Below are 16,931 nucleotides of genomic sequence, written 5' to 3' on the forward strand. Positions count from 1 at the left end.
GTGCCGTGTCAGCAAGTTTTGCATTGGTATTATCATTAGGTGTTTGTAAGATAAGGCTAATTGATCTCCACCTACCCAGTGTATTAGCGGAGTGTTGTGATCTACTTCTTCCACTGACTCTGCATAACTCACAACAGCCTCAGCACAATCTGACCCTCAGGAGCAAACACACATCCCCATAGAAATGATTTCATCATCTCTTTCTCTCTCTGTCTCTTGCTTTCTCTTTCCTCATCTTTCCACGATTCACCCCTCCTCCTCCTCTTCCCAAACAAACCCCTATGTACTGATGTATGGGTACATTTAAGAGTTTACAAGCAGGGTGACCTCAACATCCCAGGCCAGCTCTGTGGTGTTAGCAGAATGAACTCTGGGACCGTGTATCAGTATTGTTTGTGTAAGAGCACCAGAGGGGATTTGGACAAGGAGTGTGAGCTCTGAATGTGTGACCCGCAGCTGGCCTTACCATTGGATTAGCTCCCTCTGATCCCTGCAACCTCCGAACATACTCCCTACTATTTCGAGATCTCTCCATTTATGCCCAGCCAAGCACATTGAGACCAGTAATCTATAGTTTTCTTCTCTCTAAAGGGAGAGGATGTACTGTTCAGCTCTTTGCTTTGCCCCTTCTGCCCCTCCCTCTACTTACACTTTTCTCTGTTTATTTTGCACTTGCTCTCTCTCTCAGTACAAATTCCCTTCTTTCACTTCTCTACATTAAGCATTCGTCTTTTCACCTCTCATTCCTCTCCCTCTAACTACCCCTCTCCTCGCTTTTCCTCCTCTCTTTTTCTTAAAGAGGATCAGTGGAGCTTATAGAGGCCTTCCTGCTCGCTTCATTATAGAGCTGCTCTGACATGGGGAGCTCGTTTCTCGTAAGGAAAAGAAGAACAACCACTGATGTTTAATACATGGACCACTCTGTTGTCTCTCAAACTAGATAAATTCATCATTGAAAACTGAGCGCACAACAGCAGCAGAGCATGTAAACCTGCCCTCTCAATCTAGATTCCCAATCTCTCTGTCTCTTGTTTTTGCACTCACTCTCCATTTCACTTATTGCCTCTCCCACTCTCTCTCTCTCTCTCTCTTTGTTCCGTCACATCTCAGTGAACTGGAGCAAACCTTTTTATTGTCCTTCGGTTGGAGTAAACACAAAAACACAATGCAACGCATGCTGTTTGGCCCACAACATGAAACACAGCGCATGAAAAGAAAATCGACCGATTCCACTCAGTGTATGCACACTTTGTGACTGTGCTTATGTGTGTAAATATGTAACCTGTGCTGGGCACGTCCCTGTTTGTACACACATGTTCCTGTTATAATGTACATCCAACTATCCACTGTGCATTTGTGCTTTAGTGAGTGAGTGAGAGAGAGAGAGAGAGAGAGAGAGAGAGAGAGAGAGAGAGAGAGAGAGAGAGAGAGAGAGAGAGAGAGAGAGTCAGAGCCGTATGGGTATGTATGTGTTTGCCTGTTTGTCCTGTCTATGTGGGTGGGTGCGTGGGCAGCAGGCCTGCCTTGATAATGCCAGAGCGTGTTTCTAATCCAGGCCTTCTCAGTGGGCTGCAGCTCTAGCTGTGCCAGGCAGGCCTGCCGCAACACCAACCGAGTCCCAGCTGACAGCAAGCCTGCTCCTCTCTCTGCTTCATGGACAATCTCAGAGCTCAGAACTTTAACAATGGGTTAAGCTTGGAAATGTGAAAAGCCAAATGTGAAACAACACAGGAATTATGCAGAGGAAAAAAAACAAAAAAACAAAAAAACAATTCAGCGTTTCAGCAACATGGCTCTGTTAAAGAAAATGTAATGAATTGACAGCTTTAAAAAAAAAAAAAACGACTACAGGAAAGGGTAGATAGTGATGGTGCAATGGGGGGGGGGGGGGGGTGCCACTGTTAAAGGGTTTAGGATGAAATCACAGCCGTTAAAGCTGATTTATCCTGTGTAAGGACGCCAAGCCCTCTAAGGAGGCACTGAACAGCCCTTCAAAAATGAAATATCAGCAGCAGTCAGTGCCAGTCATCAGTGCCATGGCTGATGGAAAATCAATCTATTTCATATCAGAGACCTGTGAGGGGAAAACGAGAGGAAGAAAGAGGGAGAGAGAGAGAGAGAGAGAGAGAGAGAGAGAGAGAGAGAGACAGGTCCCTGCTGCCTCCTCGCAACACCTCTTTAAACTTCTCCCCGGCAGAAGGATCCCAGAGTGCTCTGCGTCATCGGTGACGGAGACTTTGGCGGCGCTGGTGGCTCAATGTATAACGGCTGCTTTTCTGCTAGATTAGGTAGGTGATTGGCCATTAATATTCATTTCACAGTGTGTCTTTGTTAGGCGGCAGCAGGGGCTGACAGAGTGTTTGGATGGATTTACTCTACCGTATATTTCCCTTTAATTTCTAAAAGCAGGGAGGTTTACTCATATGGCCCGTGTGAAGCTTACTAGAGGCCTTACAGTACATATTTACTGTGTTTGCTCTTTTTGAGGTGAACGCCATGAACAACTCCATCAGGAAACAGCTCTGTTTTTGACGTATTTGGAGGAGTCCCCTAGTCTTAATGGCAGCGTAATGTAGCTCCTGAAGGACGGCAGGTCCAGCAGGCATAAAACCACAGTAACAGGTCTTTCCCCTAATGGATGGCCAGCCTGGCACAGGTGATCTGAACTGTCCCCCTTATAATGAGATTAAGGGACTAATTAGTATGACTGTGTGTTACTGTTACTGTAGGCACTGAGGAATATATGGCCCCTATCGGACTAGCAGTGTTGCCCCTGAGAGAGCAGGCCAGACTGGGTTTGTCCCTGGCGTCTCCTCCCTCCGCTGCACTGAGAGGTTAATTAATATTTTTCTGCATTGGCTCTCCCAGCTCCTGTGCACCATGCTGAGTTACAGTCCTTAATGTATTGATCTGGATCTGGCAACAGCAAGAAAATAAGGATCAAAATAACAAAAATGTAAGCCTGCCAGATTTGAAAAATGTGAATTGAGGAGAGCCAATAATTACAGAAGCCTGAAATTACAGACTGTTTGATGAAATCCTCTTCAATCTTTTAACACAAATAAGAAGCTTGAAAAAGTAGGCCATGGAGGAGCATCAGCGGCACACTCCATCAGCTAACAGAAGCAGCTAAAGAAGGCACCACAAATGGAGAAAATTGTCTTTGCCAATGATACAGAAGAAGTAATTCACACCAGCCAATTAAAGGATGAGGAAACCTGATTAAAAAAACAGATCCATTCAACCATTTATTCCCTGTCTTGTTCTTTACCCTTCTAGCTCCTAACCCTTTAAAGTCACGCTACTATTTGATCGCCCCTGCGGCGCCAATCTGACCTGTTCATTTAAGATGATGTGCAACTCTCAGGTCTGTTCCAGCACTGATTTGTTCCGCAGTGGGGTCCTCAAGGCAGGCCAATAAGAGGACCCCATACTGACCAAAGCGCCCTGGGAGCTCTAAAACCGGCCACTCACAACTAAGTAAAAAGACAGCTGAGTGTCATTGTTAATGTGGACACACAGCACCACAATGGCAAAATCAATGGAGCTATAGGGAACATCAATCTTGACAGCACAGGACCCTTTTGCTTGTCTCACCACTCCTCTAAAGCACGGAAAGAAGGATGGTGAGATAGAGGGATATAAAGGAGATAGAACAAACTCAGGGAGAATTAAATAGAAAGACTAAGATACTGAAAAGAAACAAAGAAAGTAAAAACCTCCCACAAAGGAAGAGAAAAAGAATCATGGGGGGGAAGAAAGAAAGAAAGAAAGAAAGAAAGAAAGAAAGAAAGAAAGAAAGAAAGAAAGAAAGAAAGAAAGAAAGAAAGAAAGAAAGAAAGAAAGAAAGAAAGAAAGAAAGAAAGAAAGAAAGAAAGAAAGAAAGAAAGGAGCACTGACTGACAGTGATCTTTTATTGGCCTTTCCTCCAGTAGTTTCAGTCTGGGTTATGCTGTCCTTTGAAGATTGTGCGTATTTGACAGGCAGCCAAGTGGCCAACCATCCTTATTCACCCAAAACATGCAGATGTTTCTAGGTAAAGCCTCAGAAGTGCAAGCAAAGCAGCTGTATGCAGCTGGCATCGGGCTCGCACTTTCACTCACTTTAAAAAAATGTGACTCTCCAACATCTCCAACACAAAAGAAAAACACTGACTACAGCGTCAGACCACAAAATGTCACTTGTTTTTCTTTTTAACTGGGTGATACATAGGATGCACAGCAAAAAAAAAAAGGGAGGTTCATTATTTCTGCCACTGACTTGAAGGATGCCTCCTCATCTCATTAACATATATGCAGATAGGCAGTGAGTAAATAAAAGACTGTAAAAACAGAGAGAGATCAAAGACGACAGAATTAAGGCCAAGTAATGAGGATCTTGGCAAGGACCCTGAAAATGTATTGATTGTTTGGCAAGCTGTATGCGCTCCGGCTCTATTTTCCTCTCCCTCTATACCATTTACACTCGTCTTTCAAACGCACACAGAGCAGGCAGTGTGGGCTCTAACGTGTGGGGTGCTTTGCATGCCTATATGGTTCCAGTATAGAGTCTAATCACGATATAATTTACAGTGTAATGATAATGTATTTGGCATAGGGAACAATAAAATGGAGACTGGCAGCAGGGAAGCCATTCATAACCTTCCACACTTTCAATAACACAGACCCCTTATTCAATTACAACCAGTCCAAGGCACCGTTGCAGGATGAGACTTTGTGAGATTAATCCTCAAAACCAATGCATTTGCACAAGAAACAAACAGAATAGCGGTAATATGACAATGTGAGATTATGGACAGCTATAGAAAATGCGTCTTTGTCTGCCACAAGCTGAGAGAAATGCATTCAAACAGAGAGGGAAAACTCCAATCTACTTTTTTATGTCATTCATTGCGTTTACAGTAAATTTAGACTTAGAGTTTTTTATAAAGTTTTTTATAAAGCTATTTTAAATTACCATACACCTGCATGTTCATGAATAAGTGCAGCACCATGAAAAGAGAAGGATATGGGGGGAAAAGCGAAAGGTTGGCAGAGGAAACATTGCATTTGGAGCAGTGGAACAGATTGAGATCAGAGGGAAGAGAATGAAAAGAATTAGCCTAGATAAGACGGATGAAAAGTGGAGGTGAATAAATAATGAAGAAAAGAAGACAACTACCTCCACGGCTCTCGCTGTCAGCCGGTTTCACCTGGATGGGGCGTGTCATCTGGAAGAGAGAAGAAGAAGACAGAGCGGAGAGAGGTTAGCATCGGGCTGCTGAAACAAGGGAGCACAAAACAGTATTCTCAATGCCCTCTCTCCCATGCTAATATCTGTTATGGTGTTTTGAGTGTTAAACTTGACGTGACGCTGTAGTGGCTCTGCTGCTTGATATTCAGTGTAAACAAAACAAACGAGCTCTCTTGCAATGCGTTTGTGTATCTGGATGTTCATTTAGTTTGTATTTCATGGCAGGTTCTTATGGAGGCTGCATATGTGAGTCTAAGTGATAAAGGCCGAAGCAGTCCTAATAAAAGTGAATCCAGCCACAGGAGGAGAGGGATCAATGCGGACCTATTGATCCAGGCCCTTGGGCTGTGGAGAGTGTCTGGCTGGGAAGCATTCTGTGGTTACGAGGCTCACCCTAATCCACTGGACCCTGATAAGAATGGCATTGCCTGGATTAGACGCTTCTGTCATCACAGTCTTTGTGTCACGCTCTCCTCCTTTCCCAACTTTACCTCCTTTTTTTTTCTCATTACTGCTGTTCAAGACGAACAATTTCAGCTCCCTCTGTTTAGACGAAAAGTTTGAAAGGCGGAGCTCTGTTTGTTGAAATAAATGATGTGGTTAGAAGTTACATATTGACACCTGTACTGTCTATAAACCAGCCCTCACGTGCACGTCTAATATTGACTGCAGCAGAGCATAAGGCTTACAAGATCATTTATGGCACGGCTGTGACTGTAGTCCTCCTGCCTTCACGATCCAATGCAAAACAAATAGATTGAACAATAAAAAACATATTTATCTAAATGACTAAAATTGGGGGTAAAAGTGGCTCAAGTTTATAACAAGATTACAGGAATGTAAAACCAGCCTTTTACCACACTGAGCTATTCACATTTGTAGCCTCTATTTATTTGTCTTTTTATTGCTAGAAAATATTTTCCTATACCGGGCATTCCATTCAGCTCATTGAAAAACCATCCAGCATTGATATGAACTGTTTGTTCCATCTTCACATGTTGTATCTTTTTTTTTTTGTTCCTGTGTTCAGTTCCACAGCAGGACTGAAAAGGTCAGATTTAAAGACAGGGCAGTCCAATAAAAGCATGACATGTTCAAGGAGAAACACCATAATGGGATTTTAAAACGTCTTAATAACATGCTGATATATGGGGGAGAGGCTTGGGCCCGATTCATTAAGTGCTAAACGTATCCATTTTCACCTTGAGGAACTGAGTAACCTTCCCTCACTGATATTATTCCATAAATTTAGCCATCGTAAATAATAACTAGCAGCGGCTTAGTCTTTGTAGGAAAACAGGGAGGATGTTATGCTTGTGAAGGTTAAGGTTTTTAGCTCCTTGTTTCTCGGCTCGTGCTCCCCATCCTCATTCTTTTCCTCCCTCCACATCTACAAGTGTTTTCTCTTCCTTGTTCAACACAAGCAAAGTAACCCAACAATATGCTAATGCCAAGCCACAGGGCGTGCTGCTCCCCGGCATGTACGGATAGATTACAGAATCAACCGCGACACTATCACACGTGTTCAAAGCAACCTCTGAGAAAGAAACACCTTGGAATGTGTGTGTGTGTGTGGGGGGAACATCCGCAAGACAGATTCGCAGATAACTTTACAACCCTCTGCTTCTTCACCACAAGACGGGGGGACTCTTTGAATTTGCCTTTGACATGTCAAACGGACAAAAGATGCTCCCATCCTGCCAGTTGATGTTTGTTCAAATGCATGATGGAGGAGGGCAAATCTGCGGCTGTGGCTTCTCTACCATACAGTAATCTCAACCGTCTCTGCAGGGTGCCTGTGTGTGGGAGGCAGCTCTCTCTCTCTCTCTAAAGCTAGTTACTGTTCAGCCTCCAACATGTCAGCTTAATGGTCTATTTATTTTCCCAAGAGCAATGCATTATGGTCCTGAGCAGTCACTGCTGATGGCTCTCAGATTTATTCCATTTCCCTTGAACACATATAAAGAAAATTGTTTAAGTCCAGCCTTGAAAAATGTACATCGAAAAGCACAATTGTACTTTATCCACACTGACACACCCACAGGCATAGGTACATTAAGTAAAATGTATTAAGTGCTGCTGTTGCCTAGGCGACCATTCATTAAATCCATATACTGAGGGCTCGTTTCCATCCAGGGCTTTAAAGGCTGAGGATAGGATCTTCTTGACACACCCACAGTCAACAGAGTGAAACGTTCACTGCTGCTGCATGTGCAAAAGAACAACACGTGTTTCAATTAGTGAATGCAGCGATTGGAATTTATTTTGCAGATTCCAATTTTAGATTATTTTCCAAGGTCTCGCCAGTCGATTCTGATTTTGACAGAATAGATATTCTATTAATGGTCATAATAAAATACACACAAGTGTTTAAAATTTCCCCAGGTTACCGAACCATCTCTTCGTCCTCATTTTCCTCTTGTCTGATTTTCACAGCTGCATTCTTCCAGACTTTAGCACACAAACTACAGACTAACCACAAAGGCTGACCATTTCGTAAAGCTACCTCGGTGAACTGATTCTACAGCTACAAAGAACTTTCATGCTGTTTAATATCCATAAATTCATATTATGTATTCATCCATAATATTTCCTGAAAAATTATACGTCATGGCAGGTCAATTTTTTTAAGCACATGCTCACATTCTAAGATTTTATCATTAAAGTGTCCCACTGTAATCACAGAGGGAAATTAATCAAATGCAATTTATATGTATCGCAATAGCAAAGCCCTTGGAAGCAAGAGAGATAGAGAGAGAGAGGGAGCGAGCACACACATGGGTATGGGCAAGAGAAGCCAGCGCATGTCTATTTCAATCTATGTTTATCCTCCATTAGGTCAATGCTTTTTACATCAGCTGATTGGCACCTCACGTCCACACTGCTGACATGTACGTTTGTGTTTGTGTGGCTGCCGCATTAGACTGTCGCTGTGCGCAGGGCGTGAAACATGCTGCTCATGTGTGTTAATCTGAGATCGGCACAGAATTGGATACATTTGAGAGGAACTGGCGGTCAGCAGTTACTGCAGAACGGGCTTCCAGTCACCTGCAAGTTGATTAGCGTACCTTTGGTTCTAATTGTAGTTTTTACTCCCTTGACTAAAGGAATAAGAAAGACGGTTGAGAAGTGAGGTCGTTATTCAGAACACACACCATATTTTAGCTGATGTTTTTCTCACATTACTTTTCTCTCAGCAGGCCAATTATTTAAGCACTTCTTTGGTCCACCACAAAAGTGTTGGAAAGATAATACAAATACAACCAAACTGGAAAAATAGTGATTTATACAGCAACACTGATGTGTTATTTACTGTGGACAAGGATACTTTAATAGACCGGGGCACACAGAGGAATTACTCCCACAGATGGAGACTCAACGGATCTAGAAGATAGAGGAGAAACGTCTGTGGTAACTTGATGACAGGAACAATCCAAACTTGCTTGGTGCTGTACGTTTGTAAACTTTGAGCCCATGCACATGAACACAGAGAGCTACAAGTAGGACTTGGTAAAAACAGTATTTGGGATCAAATAGTACCAGTGGCTCATCTGCAGTCGGCCGCGTTCAGTTTAGTTCAGTTGGGTAGTCTGCGTAGGTGCGTTACAGACCTCCAGAATTTCAGAAATTATTTTGGAAAACCATGAGAGTACAATGAACATTTGTAACATGAAAAAAACCCATGATCTGCACAATATGTTTACTTGTTCAAAACACACAATGTGTCTGTTGTGTATAGTGTAAAACAGAAGTAGAGGAGCAAACTGCAGACATTACTGTGCAGTGTCAGCAGGATAATAGTTAAACATGTGTTGCCTAAAACTCACCTCAAGCTGGGATGTAGAAATGTCAGAATCCACAATATAACTGTCAGTCTACCAGGCAATGAAATATGGGTAAATGTAGCATGTACTTACATATTAATAAAAAAATTAACCAAAGACCAGTTTTTCCTTGCCTCATAGAAGCTCTTGACTCTTTTTTTCCATTCCACAAGGAGCTGAGCTGCTCTTAGGGCTCTGACAAATCTATACTTTCATATGGTTTATATTAGGTTATTTCATGTTCCCCGTTAATCCTCCAGTCACTTAAATGAAAGCTTTGAGCACTATGTGCTTCTCTTTCATATGGATGGTAAGACAGAAAGCCACCTGACCTACACTAAATAATATAATGTGAATGAAGCCTGGCATAAACCGACTTTTTTTAAGTAGTCAGCTTGATTTATGTTCAATTAAAGAAACTAGCTGCACATAAGCCTAAAAATCACTACAGCTAAATCAACAAATTGCAGATCTGCTTTGTATGACTTTATCATAAGTCAGGCGTTAAGTTTGGCCCTGCTAGGAAGAATGTTATCAAGCTAAAAAAACGACCAAAGACCCTGGGCTTTGGCCACATAAGATCTTCCTGACCGACTTGAAATTAAACTGAGCAAGTAAAGGAACCGCAGTCCGGGCCTGTTAGACGAGTGGAGGATTTAGAGTCGACTGTTGGCACTGTCGACGACAGTAATGAGTTCATGGCTAGCAGAGTTTAGCTGGATTGAGCCGTATAGAGTCCCAGACGCCACACTGCTGAAACCCCACAGAGGGCCAGTAGCAAGACATTAATACTCCTTTGGAAAGAGTATCAAAGGCATGGTGCAATTCCAAACCCCAAAACTTTGGAAGTCTTTAACTTTCATATTATCAAAAAAGGAAAAAAACCTCCAACGCAGGAGAATTCCCAAAGTAGAAATAAAATTGCAGCAAATCTTTCGCTATTTTGCAGAAGCTCATGTCTCAGCAGTAAAAGTCATTTTTTACAGCAGCATTTACTTACAGGGCTTGCAATAAAATAAGTCTAATAGCCAGTAATATGTGTGATGTCGGCTGGCTTTCATTCAGGTTTAATATGGAGTAATGTTTGTCTTGGGATCATTAATACGTATTAGAGGGCCATCAAAGCTCATGTTGCTGCACTGCTCGGTAACAGGAGCATAAACAGTCCTCCACTGACTAGGACGTCTCTGCTGATATAATTAATATTTCCAATTATTGATCTGAGGGAGTGCTGAGTGGTGGCTGTCTGGGGCCCCCAGCTTCAGCTAATAAATCTGTACTGAATACAGTGGGAGAAAGATGGAAGAAATAGAGTGAGAGAGCTATGGTCCAATGATCTTATGATGAACTCTACTGCAATCACAATAATTACTTATTAGCCATAAAAACAAAACTGTTTTCGTAATATAATAACATTTAAATTAAACGGCATTGCAGTGACTAATGACAGCAAATTTTACATTGCAAAAAGGGGATATTCAATTTTGACAAAGGTTTAAATGGCCCATTGTTTCGGCTAGACCTGTACTCATCTTCATACAATGTATACAGTGTGGATACCATTACGCTTTACTCTTAGGAAAAGTGTGTAAATGGACTTGTGTGCATTAAGCTGCTTCCACATGTATAAAAAATAGCTAATAAACCAGTAAATGATATGAGAGGAACTTAAAATGCTTTTCTCGGTCATTTGGATTAACTGGAAGGAAATGGTAAAACATAATGATAAAAACTTGCTCGAGGCTCAGGTGAGGTTTTTAACTTTATGATTTAAAACCAAAAGATATTTGTATTTATGATTATGTACAGTAGAATGGAAAAAGAAGGAAAATTTCCCAAACTTCAAAGCCAGTGTTTTACACCAATCGCCATAGAAACATCACATCACAACATCAAAACCACAAATGACAGAAACAAACAAACAAAAAAAAAAAACATGTGAATGTGAGTGTGAACATGTATATAGTAGAATGGGTACAGTGGAGTATTTTCTTTCTGAGCTTCGTTTAAGTATGATCTTTGATGTTCTCATGCAGCACTCCCAAACTGTATATATATATATAAACTAGATCAATGTAAGCATGTTTAGATATGTGCTTGAATGCAATTGGAGAAAATGTATGTGCGAGGGAGTTGTAATTTTCCCACATGTGAAAATGTTGCTTGCAGCAGCAGTGTGCTGGTCCTGATAAGAAGCATCAGTCAGGGCTGAGGAGATGGCAACCACTATAAGCTTTGGGATTCCTATCTGAACCGACAGGATTTAGAGCTGGAGGCTGCTGACATGGACTGACTGACACCTGCAGACCTCAGCTAGTCTGTGTCACACTTACAGGTCTGACGTTTTACTCCATAACGCTGTATCCATTTCTGGTACAGAAAACATTCGCTCTCGTTCTCTTTTTCACTAAGAAAAAAAACCAAAAACGCTTGTCTAATTTTAAAGGTGCCATATTGGTTTTGCTTTGTAGTGGTTTTGTTCGAGTGCAACTTTTTTTTTTCAAAGGCTTGATAGCTCCTTTTGGAACTAAACTGCTGATTTCCATCTGTTACATGGAGTTCTTCTTGTAGTACACAAATTAGCATTAGGCCACAACAAACTCACAAACATGTGCAATGTGTGGTGCCATTATTCGGAGCGCCACTACCACATCTCTGATTAAGACCATTAGACCTTCTGTTGCCTGAGGCCATCCAAGTCCCTTTTTATATCTTCCCCCAAAACACTAACGGCCTCCCAGAAACAGCCTGAAGTTCATTTCTCTGATGCTTTCCAAAAGCCTTTCCAAGCCTCTCTATTATCATTGCTTTACTAGCTGAAGTGGTCGGCCAGCTGTCTGACTGCTACAGCCCTCATTACACAGACAGGAGAACTCAGCTCTCATCAAGATTTCATGAAGGTGAATGTCACACATCAAAACCACCTCATTTGTGGCGCCCCATGACTCAGCACATGGAGCTGTGTGGCTTGGGCTGATGTTGGTCCTAATCAAACTCTTTATTACTTTGGATTAACTCCAAATAAAACGTATAAATCTCACCCTCCACCTCTGAGTTATCTTTTCATTGTCCCAACCTTTCACACAGACTGTCGCTTTCCTCACGCTATGCTTGTCTGTCTGTTTGATTATGTCTCCCTGTCTCGTGGAGTATACGCTCTCCATCAGCAGCTGTAAAAGAGACTTGGAGCCCTACACGACTTGTGCAGTAGTACTAGGGTATGTGGGTGACGGAAACAGTGTGCAATCATGAAGGGGGGGGGGAGTAGATAGGGGGATTGAGCTAATGCCTAAATCCTGTCCTACCGAGCCAGTGGCAGGCCTTCCAAGAGATAAAATGAGGGAGAAAGGGGTAAGAGAGAGAGAGAGAGGGGGGGGGGGGGAGTGATCAGAGAGGAGAGACAAAAAAATGGAATACTGAGGGAAAAAGTCTTGATATGAAGTAGAGATGAGAGTGGGTGGCGATTTCAAAAAAAAAAAAAGGAGGAACAAAAAGACAACAAAAAAAGAAAACGTTCTACCTCAAACACCCCTCCTCCTTCTTCCTGACTTCCTGACTTACGAGCCACACTTTGGTTATCAGGGGAAGGGCATCACTTCCAGACATCTTTGGCACGGCCGCTTTTCAAGCTCAGAGAGCTATTGACATGGCGTGTTACTGTAATGCGCGAAGCAGTGGGAGACTCATTGTAAATCTGTGTCAACAAATGCTGGAGCAGCAAGCTCTCTCTCTCTCTCTCTCTCTCTCTCCCTCCCTCTCTTTCCATGTCCGCCACGCTATGCCCCTCTCTTGCATTTACCGACCTATCTAATGAATCTTATCTGCACAGCACACTGGAGGCTTAAGCTTTCGGTGGCCTCACATCTCTCCCACACACACACACAGACAAACTCTCTCTCTCTCTTTCTTTCTCACTCTGCACGCTGTTTGATGTGGTTCACGCTCTTCAGTTCATCTTGAGGAACTGTCCTTAGAAAGATAAGATCGCGACGACAGACCAAACCCTGTGGCTTTAGAAGGGCGACATCATGGCGAACCCAGTGTGCACCGCAGGGAAGGTCCAGAGCAAGCAGGAAGTGGTGAAATGGCAGAGGATATGTGCCGTGACAGAGTTACAGATTTGGACTTGTGTGAGGCTTTAATGCTTAAAGGTGCCCTCGTGCACTGATGCCATGTTTCCTATCTGGCTACTGCCTTGATATTTGCTTTGAAGATTATGTCCAGCCTGACTGTCTGTGAGTTACAGCAAAGATAATGATGTACAACATCATGCTCGGCATGTGCACACGCTCACACACCATCCTGAGTGCACTTCCAGCTCGCTGATATGACCTTTACCTCATAAGATTTGTCATACTCATTGTGTTCTGAACAATGAACGCCAACTCATGAATTATGACTGAGTAAATCTTGTGCTTTAGGATTCTAAAGGCTTTGTTTTCTAAAACACAGAACACAGCTGCATTATAAATCTGTTGAATAAAACATTAATGGATTCTGTAATGCCATTCCATTGGACTGGACAGTTTAGGGTCTGCAGAAACATATCCAGATGTCCCCTTTGTGACAGAAATGCTCCCCAGATAAGTGTCTGAATTTCCATCTTCCCTTTACTCTCTGCCAGGGACAAACTCATCATATATGCTTCAGGTGATGACACACATTTCGTGAGCCTTCTTTAGACTGAAACTTTTTACCAACAGTATTTAAATGAAGCTTTTGTTGTTTTGTTGTGTGCCAAAGCGTGCCTACGCAAATGATATGGCATCTTGTTTTGTGCCAGCTGTTTCTGAGCTGCAGCACCCCCCCCCCCCAGCTTCAGTCTTAGTAGTTTGTTAAAAAGCTTGACACTGTTTGATTGATGGAACAATGGGAACTTGACTACGACAGCATGGATTAAACCCACAGAAATGACGCAAGCTCAGTGATTAGTTGTTTGTATTTAGGATTAGCCGTGATTCATGTTTGTACTTTCAGGTGCATTAAAGGGTTGTGCTTCAACTGACACGTTGCTTACAGAATCAATTTACTAAATGTACCGACATGACAGTCAGTTTCATGTCCATTTTTTTTCTTTTTTTTAATTTCCACCTTGCACAGAAATCCATAAACTCAACCACACTTGTACAGGCTTACACAGGGAGACACACACACACCCTTAGCTGCAGGTTTCCTTTACCCTCTGTGTTGAGCCCAGAATGCTCCTGCTGCTGTCACAGCAACTCTGGGATTGTGACAGATTACGGCCTGCTGCCCTGACCAATAGGAGCCAAGAAGTGTTGCCTGCCCACTAACTCATAATTCTTGGCATACCTATGCCGAGTTGACGTTTCTTTAATGGTCCCTGGACCTCCAGTAGGCATCCATGTCCTGAGCACTATGATTGCCTATTAGCAATTCACCATCACTTGCACTTTCCTACTGCTCCACGTCCTGTGCCACCTCTTCCAGGAGAGGAGAGGACCAGAAAGAGGAAGAATCTGGAGGAGGATGGAGAGGGATGGAAGGAGGGAGAGAGATAAGGAGGCAGCCAAGCATGTTGGCTTTGAATTGGAAAGAGGTCTGAGGGGTGCCAGGAAAAGAGAGATGGACAAAAATGGAGACAAAAAAGAAACAGTACTTCCCTTAACCAACAACCTCATTTCAAATAAAGGCTGCAGGCCTTCTCCGTTCAGTCTCATTAAGCAGACACATCTGCCATGGCTACAGATCACTATGACACTCTGGTTATTAATGATAGGACGGTCAATAATTTGTTATCCTATAGGATCATTATCAAGTTGGAGAAATCTGGACACTGCATCATATTTGTGTGTCCACGTATGTGTGTGTTGGTGTGTGTTTTTGTGTCCATCAAAGGAAGGATTGCGAGAAGGAGCCAGAGCTCACAGGATCGACACAGGGCCAGCCTGCTCTGTCCATCTGCTCCGAGCTTCATTCCCAGCATATCAATACCCCACGTCTCTCTCTCTCTCTCTCAAACACACACAACACACACACACACACACACACACACACACACACACACACACACACACACACACACACACACACACACACAACATTCTGTCACCTGCGACTTCTGCTGGTCCCATCACTCTCCCACCACTCAGCTCCTGGCTGTAAAGCCTGCTTATGTTTCATCCTGACACTTGGAGAAAATCCCTGCTTGTCTATAAGCACATTCAGCATCACACAAAAGGGACTGGCCTGTCTTAGTCCCTCTTCTCCTCCTCTCAAGACTTATGCTACAACACAGTAATACTGTTTGCTTAAAAAACCCTTTTGCTGTGCCTGGTTCAACCTTGAACCACACAGGACCTAAGGGCCAGAGAAGGGGTACACCAGCCTGACCTCTCGCCATTTCTACCAATCTGCAGCAAACACACTCTGACGAAGTGAGAACAAGAAGCACTGAAGCAGAAAATACATTCGAAGTGTCTCTGCACACACTCTGACTCCACACCTCCAATGGCCTTGGGTGGCTTATTTCATCAGTGGAGTTTGGGTGGTTGAGAAGATGTGGTTTGGAATTGTTTTCTGTTGGTCCATGGCTTTAATGGTGAAAAAATAAACACAGAGGCATTAAAGACGTGAGGTCATGGACTACATGAGAGAAAGGTGGGTAGGTCTGAATGATCCATGGTTTTGGACTGTATGAGGAGGCTGTTGTGTCTAAAAACACATGAAACAAGGTGTGTGTTTTTATGTTTATGTGTATTTTTTACTTCAACCGAAATGCATGCACATTTGGTCGAAATGAGTCCAGTAACTGTGTTTGTTCAGTTTTGACTGTCCTTGAATAATTCTTGGAACAGATTTCTTCAACTAAAACGTGTCATATACATAGGATTCCATTTCAGAAGATTCCCCTTTTAACTTCTATAAAAAAAATATACAACATTATCTCTAACTCAAATATTTTATAACGACAGGTCGAGGTCCTTAAAAGTACAACATTGTGGATCTAACAGGAACAGGAATGTTGTGTATGTTAAAAGGGCCACAGAACCTGAAACAACCACAAAAAAACGTTGGCAAAATATAACAGAGAACACCAAAAAGAGCAAACAATTCAAAAGTAGATGTAAATATAAGTTGCCACAATAATAAAAAAAACAATGTCCTGATAAATAATGCAACGTCAGCAAATCTAATTGCACAAACAATTTGTTTGTGTTCCTCAACAACTAATACATAAAACTAATTCATTTTCATCCAATTTATTTATACCTCCTGCAATGAACAATCGCTGGCATACCTGGGGAGTAAGCCACATACTCCCTTAACATTTTCTCCCAATGCAAAAATCAAGTTTGATATGATTAAAGTGAATCATAAGTTTTGCATCCATCTAGATCCAGGAAAACATTGGATCTTATCGGACACAGTAGAGAATGACTTGGACGTTCCCAAGCTGACCTGTTCAGACCACGAGCAAAAAGATGGGCCAATTCATCCAGTTATGATGTCCTAACTTTAGATGTGTAATCAAAATGCTAAGCACCTTTCTTCCTCCCTCACACCAATGCAATCCTTAGAGCGTATCCTCCTCCAGTTTACAGCAGCATCCTTGACAGCCCATCACCTCACTTGCCCCTCAAGCTGCCCTCCATCCAGGGACATTTGTATGCATGCATGTATTCATGAGATGGTATTAAATTTAAATATGTTTTTTACAGTCAACAGTAACTGATATACAGCTAATGTGGGCCAAGAACAGAAAGCGAGACATATTCAGGGAGGAAGAAAGGGAGAGTCTGTGCACTCTGAATGAACTCAAGCTAAATCACACTCAGAAGCCTCCTACACTTCTGCCCCTCCTTGTCTTGGCTTCTATTATTTATTAATTTATTCATTTTAATGATGTTCATC

At 42.5% G+C, this 16,931-nt stretch overlaps 1 protein-coding gene across 7 annotated transcripts in view; it reads right to left on the reverse strand.

Moving 5' to 3' along the window:
- Positions 1–16,931, reverse strand: part of celf5a (cugbp, Elav-like family member 5a) — a 176,047-nt gene that overhangs the window by 73,477 nt on the left and 85,639 nt on the right. For all 7 annotated transcript variants that reach the window (XM_079349916.1, XM_079349921.1, XM_079349918.1 and 4 more), the window contains one exon: positions 5,161–5,209. In XM_079349916.1, coding sequence (XP_079206042.1) covers positions 5,161–5,209 — 49 coding nt within the window. The remainder of the gene's footprint in view (positions 1–5,160; positions 5,210–16,931) is intronic.

The sequence above is a fragment of the Symphodus melops genome, assembly GCF_947650265.1.
Source record: "Symphodus melops genome assembly, chromosome: 8".
NCBI classification, from domain to species: Eukaryota; Metazoa; Chordata; class Actinopteri; order Labriformes; family Labridae; genus Symphodus; species Symphodus melops.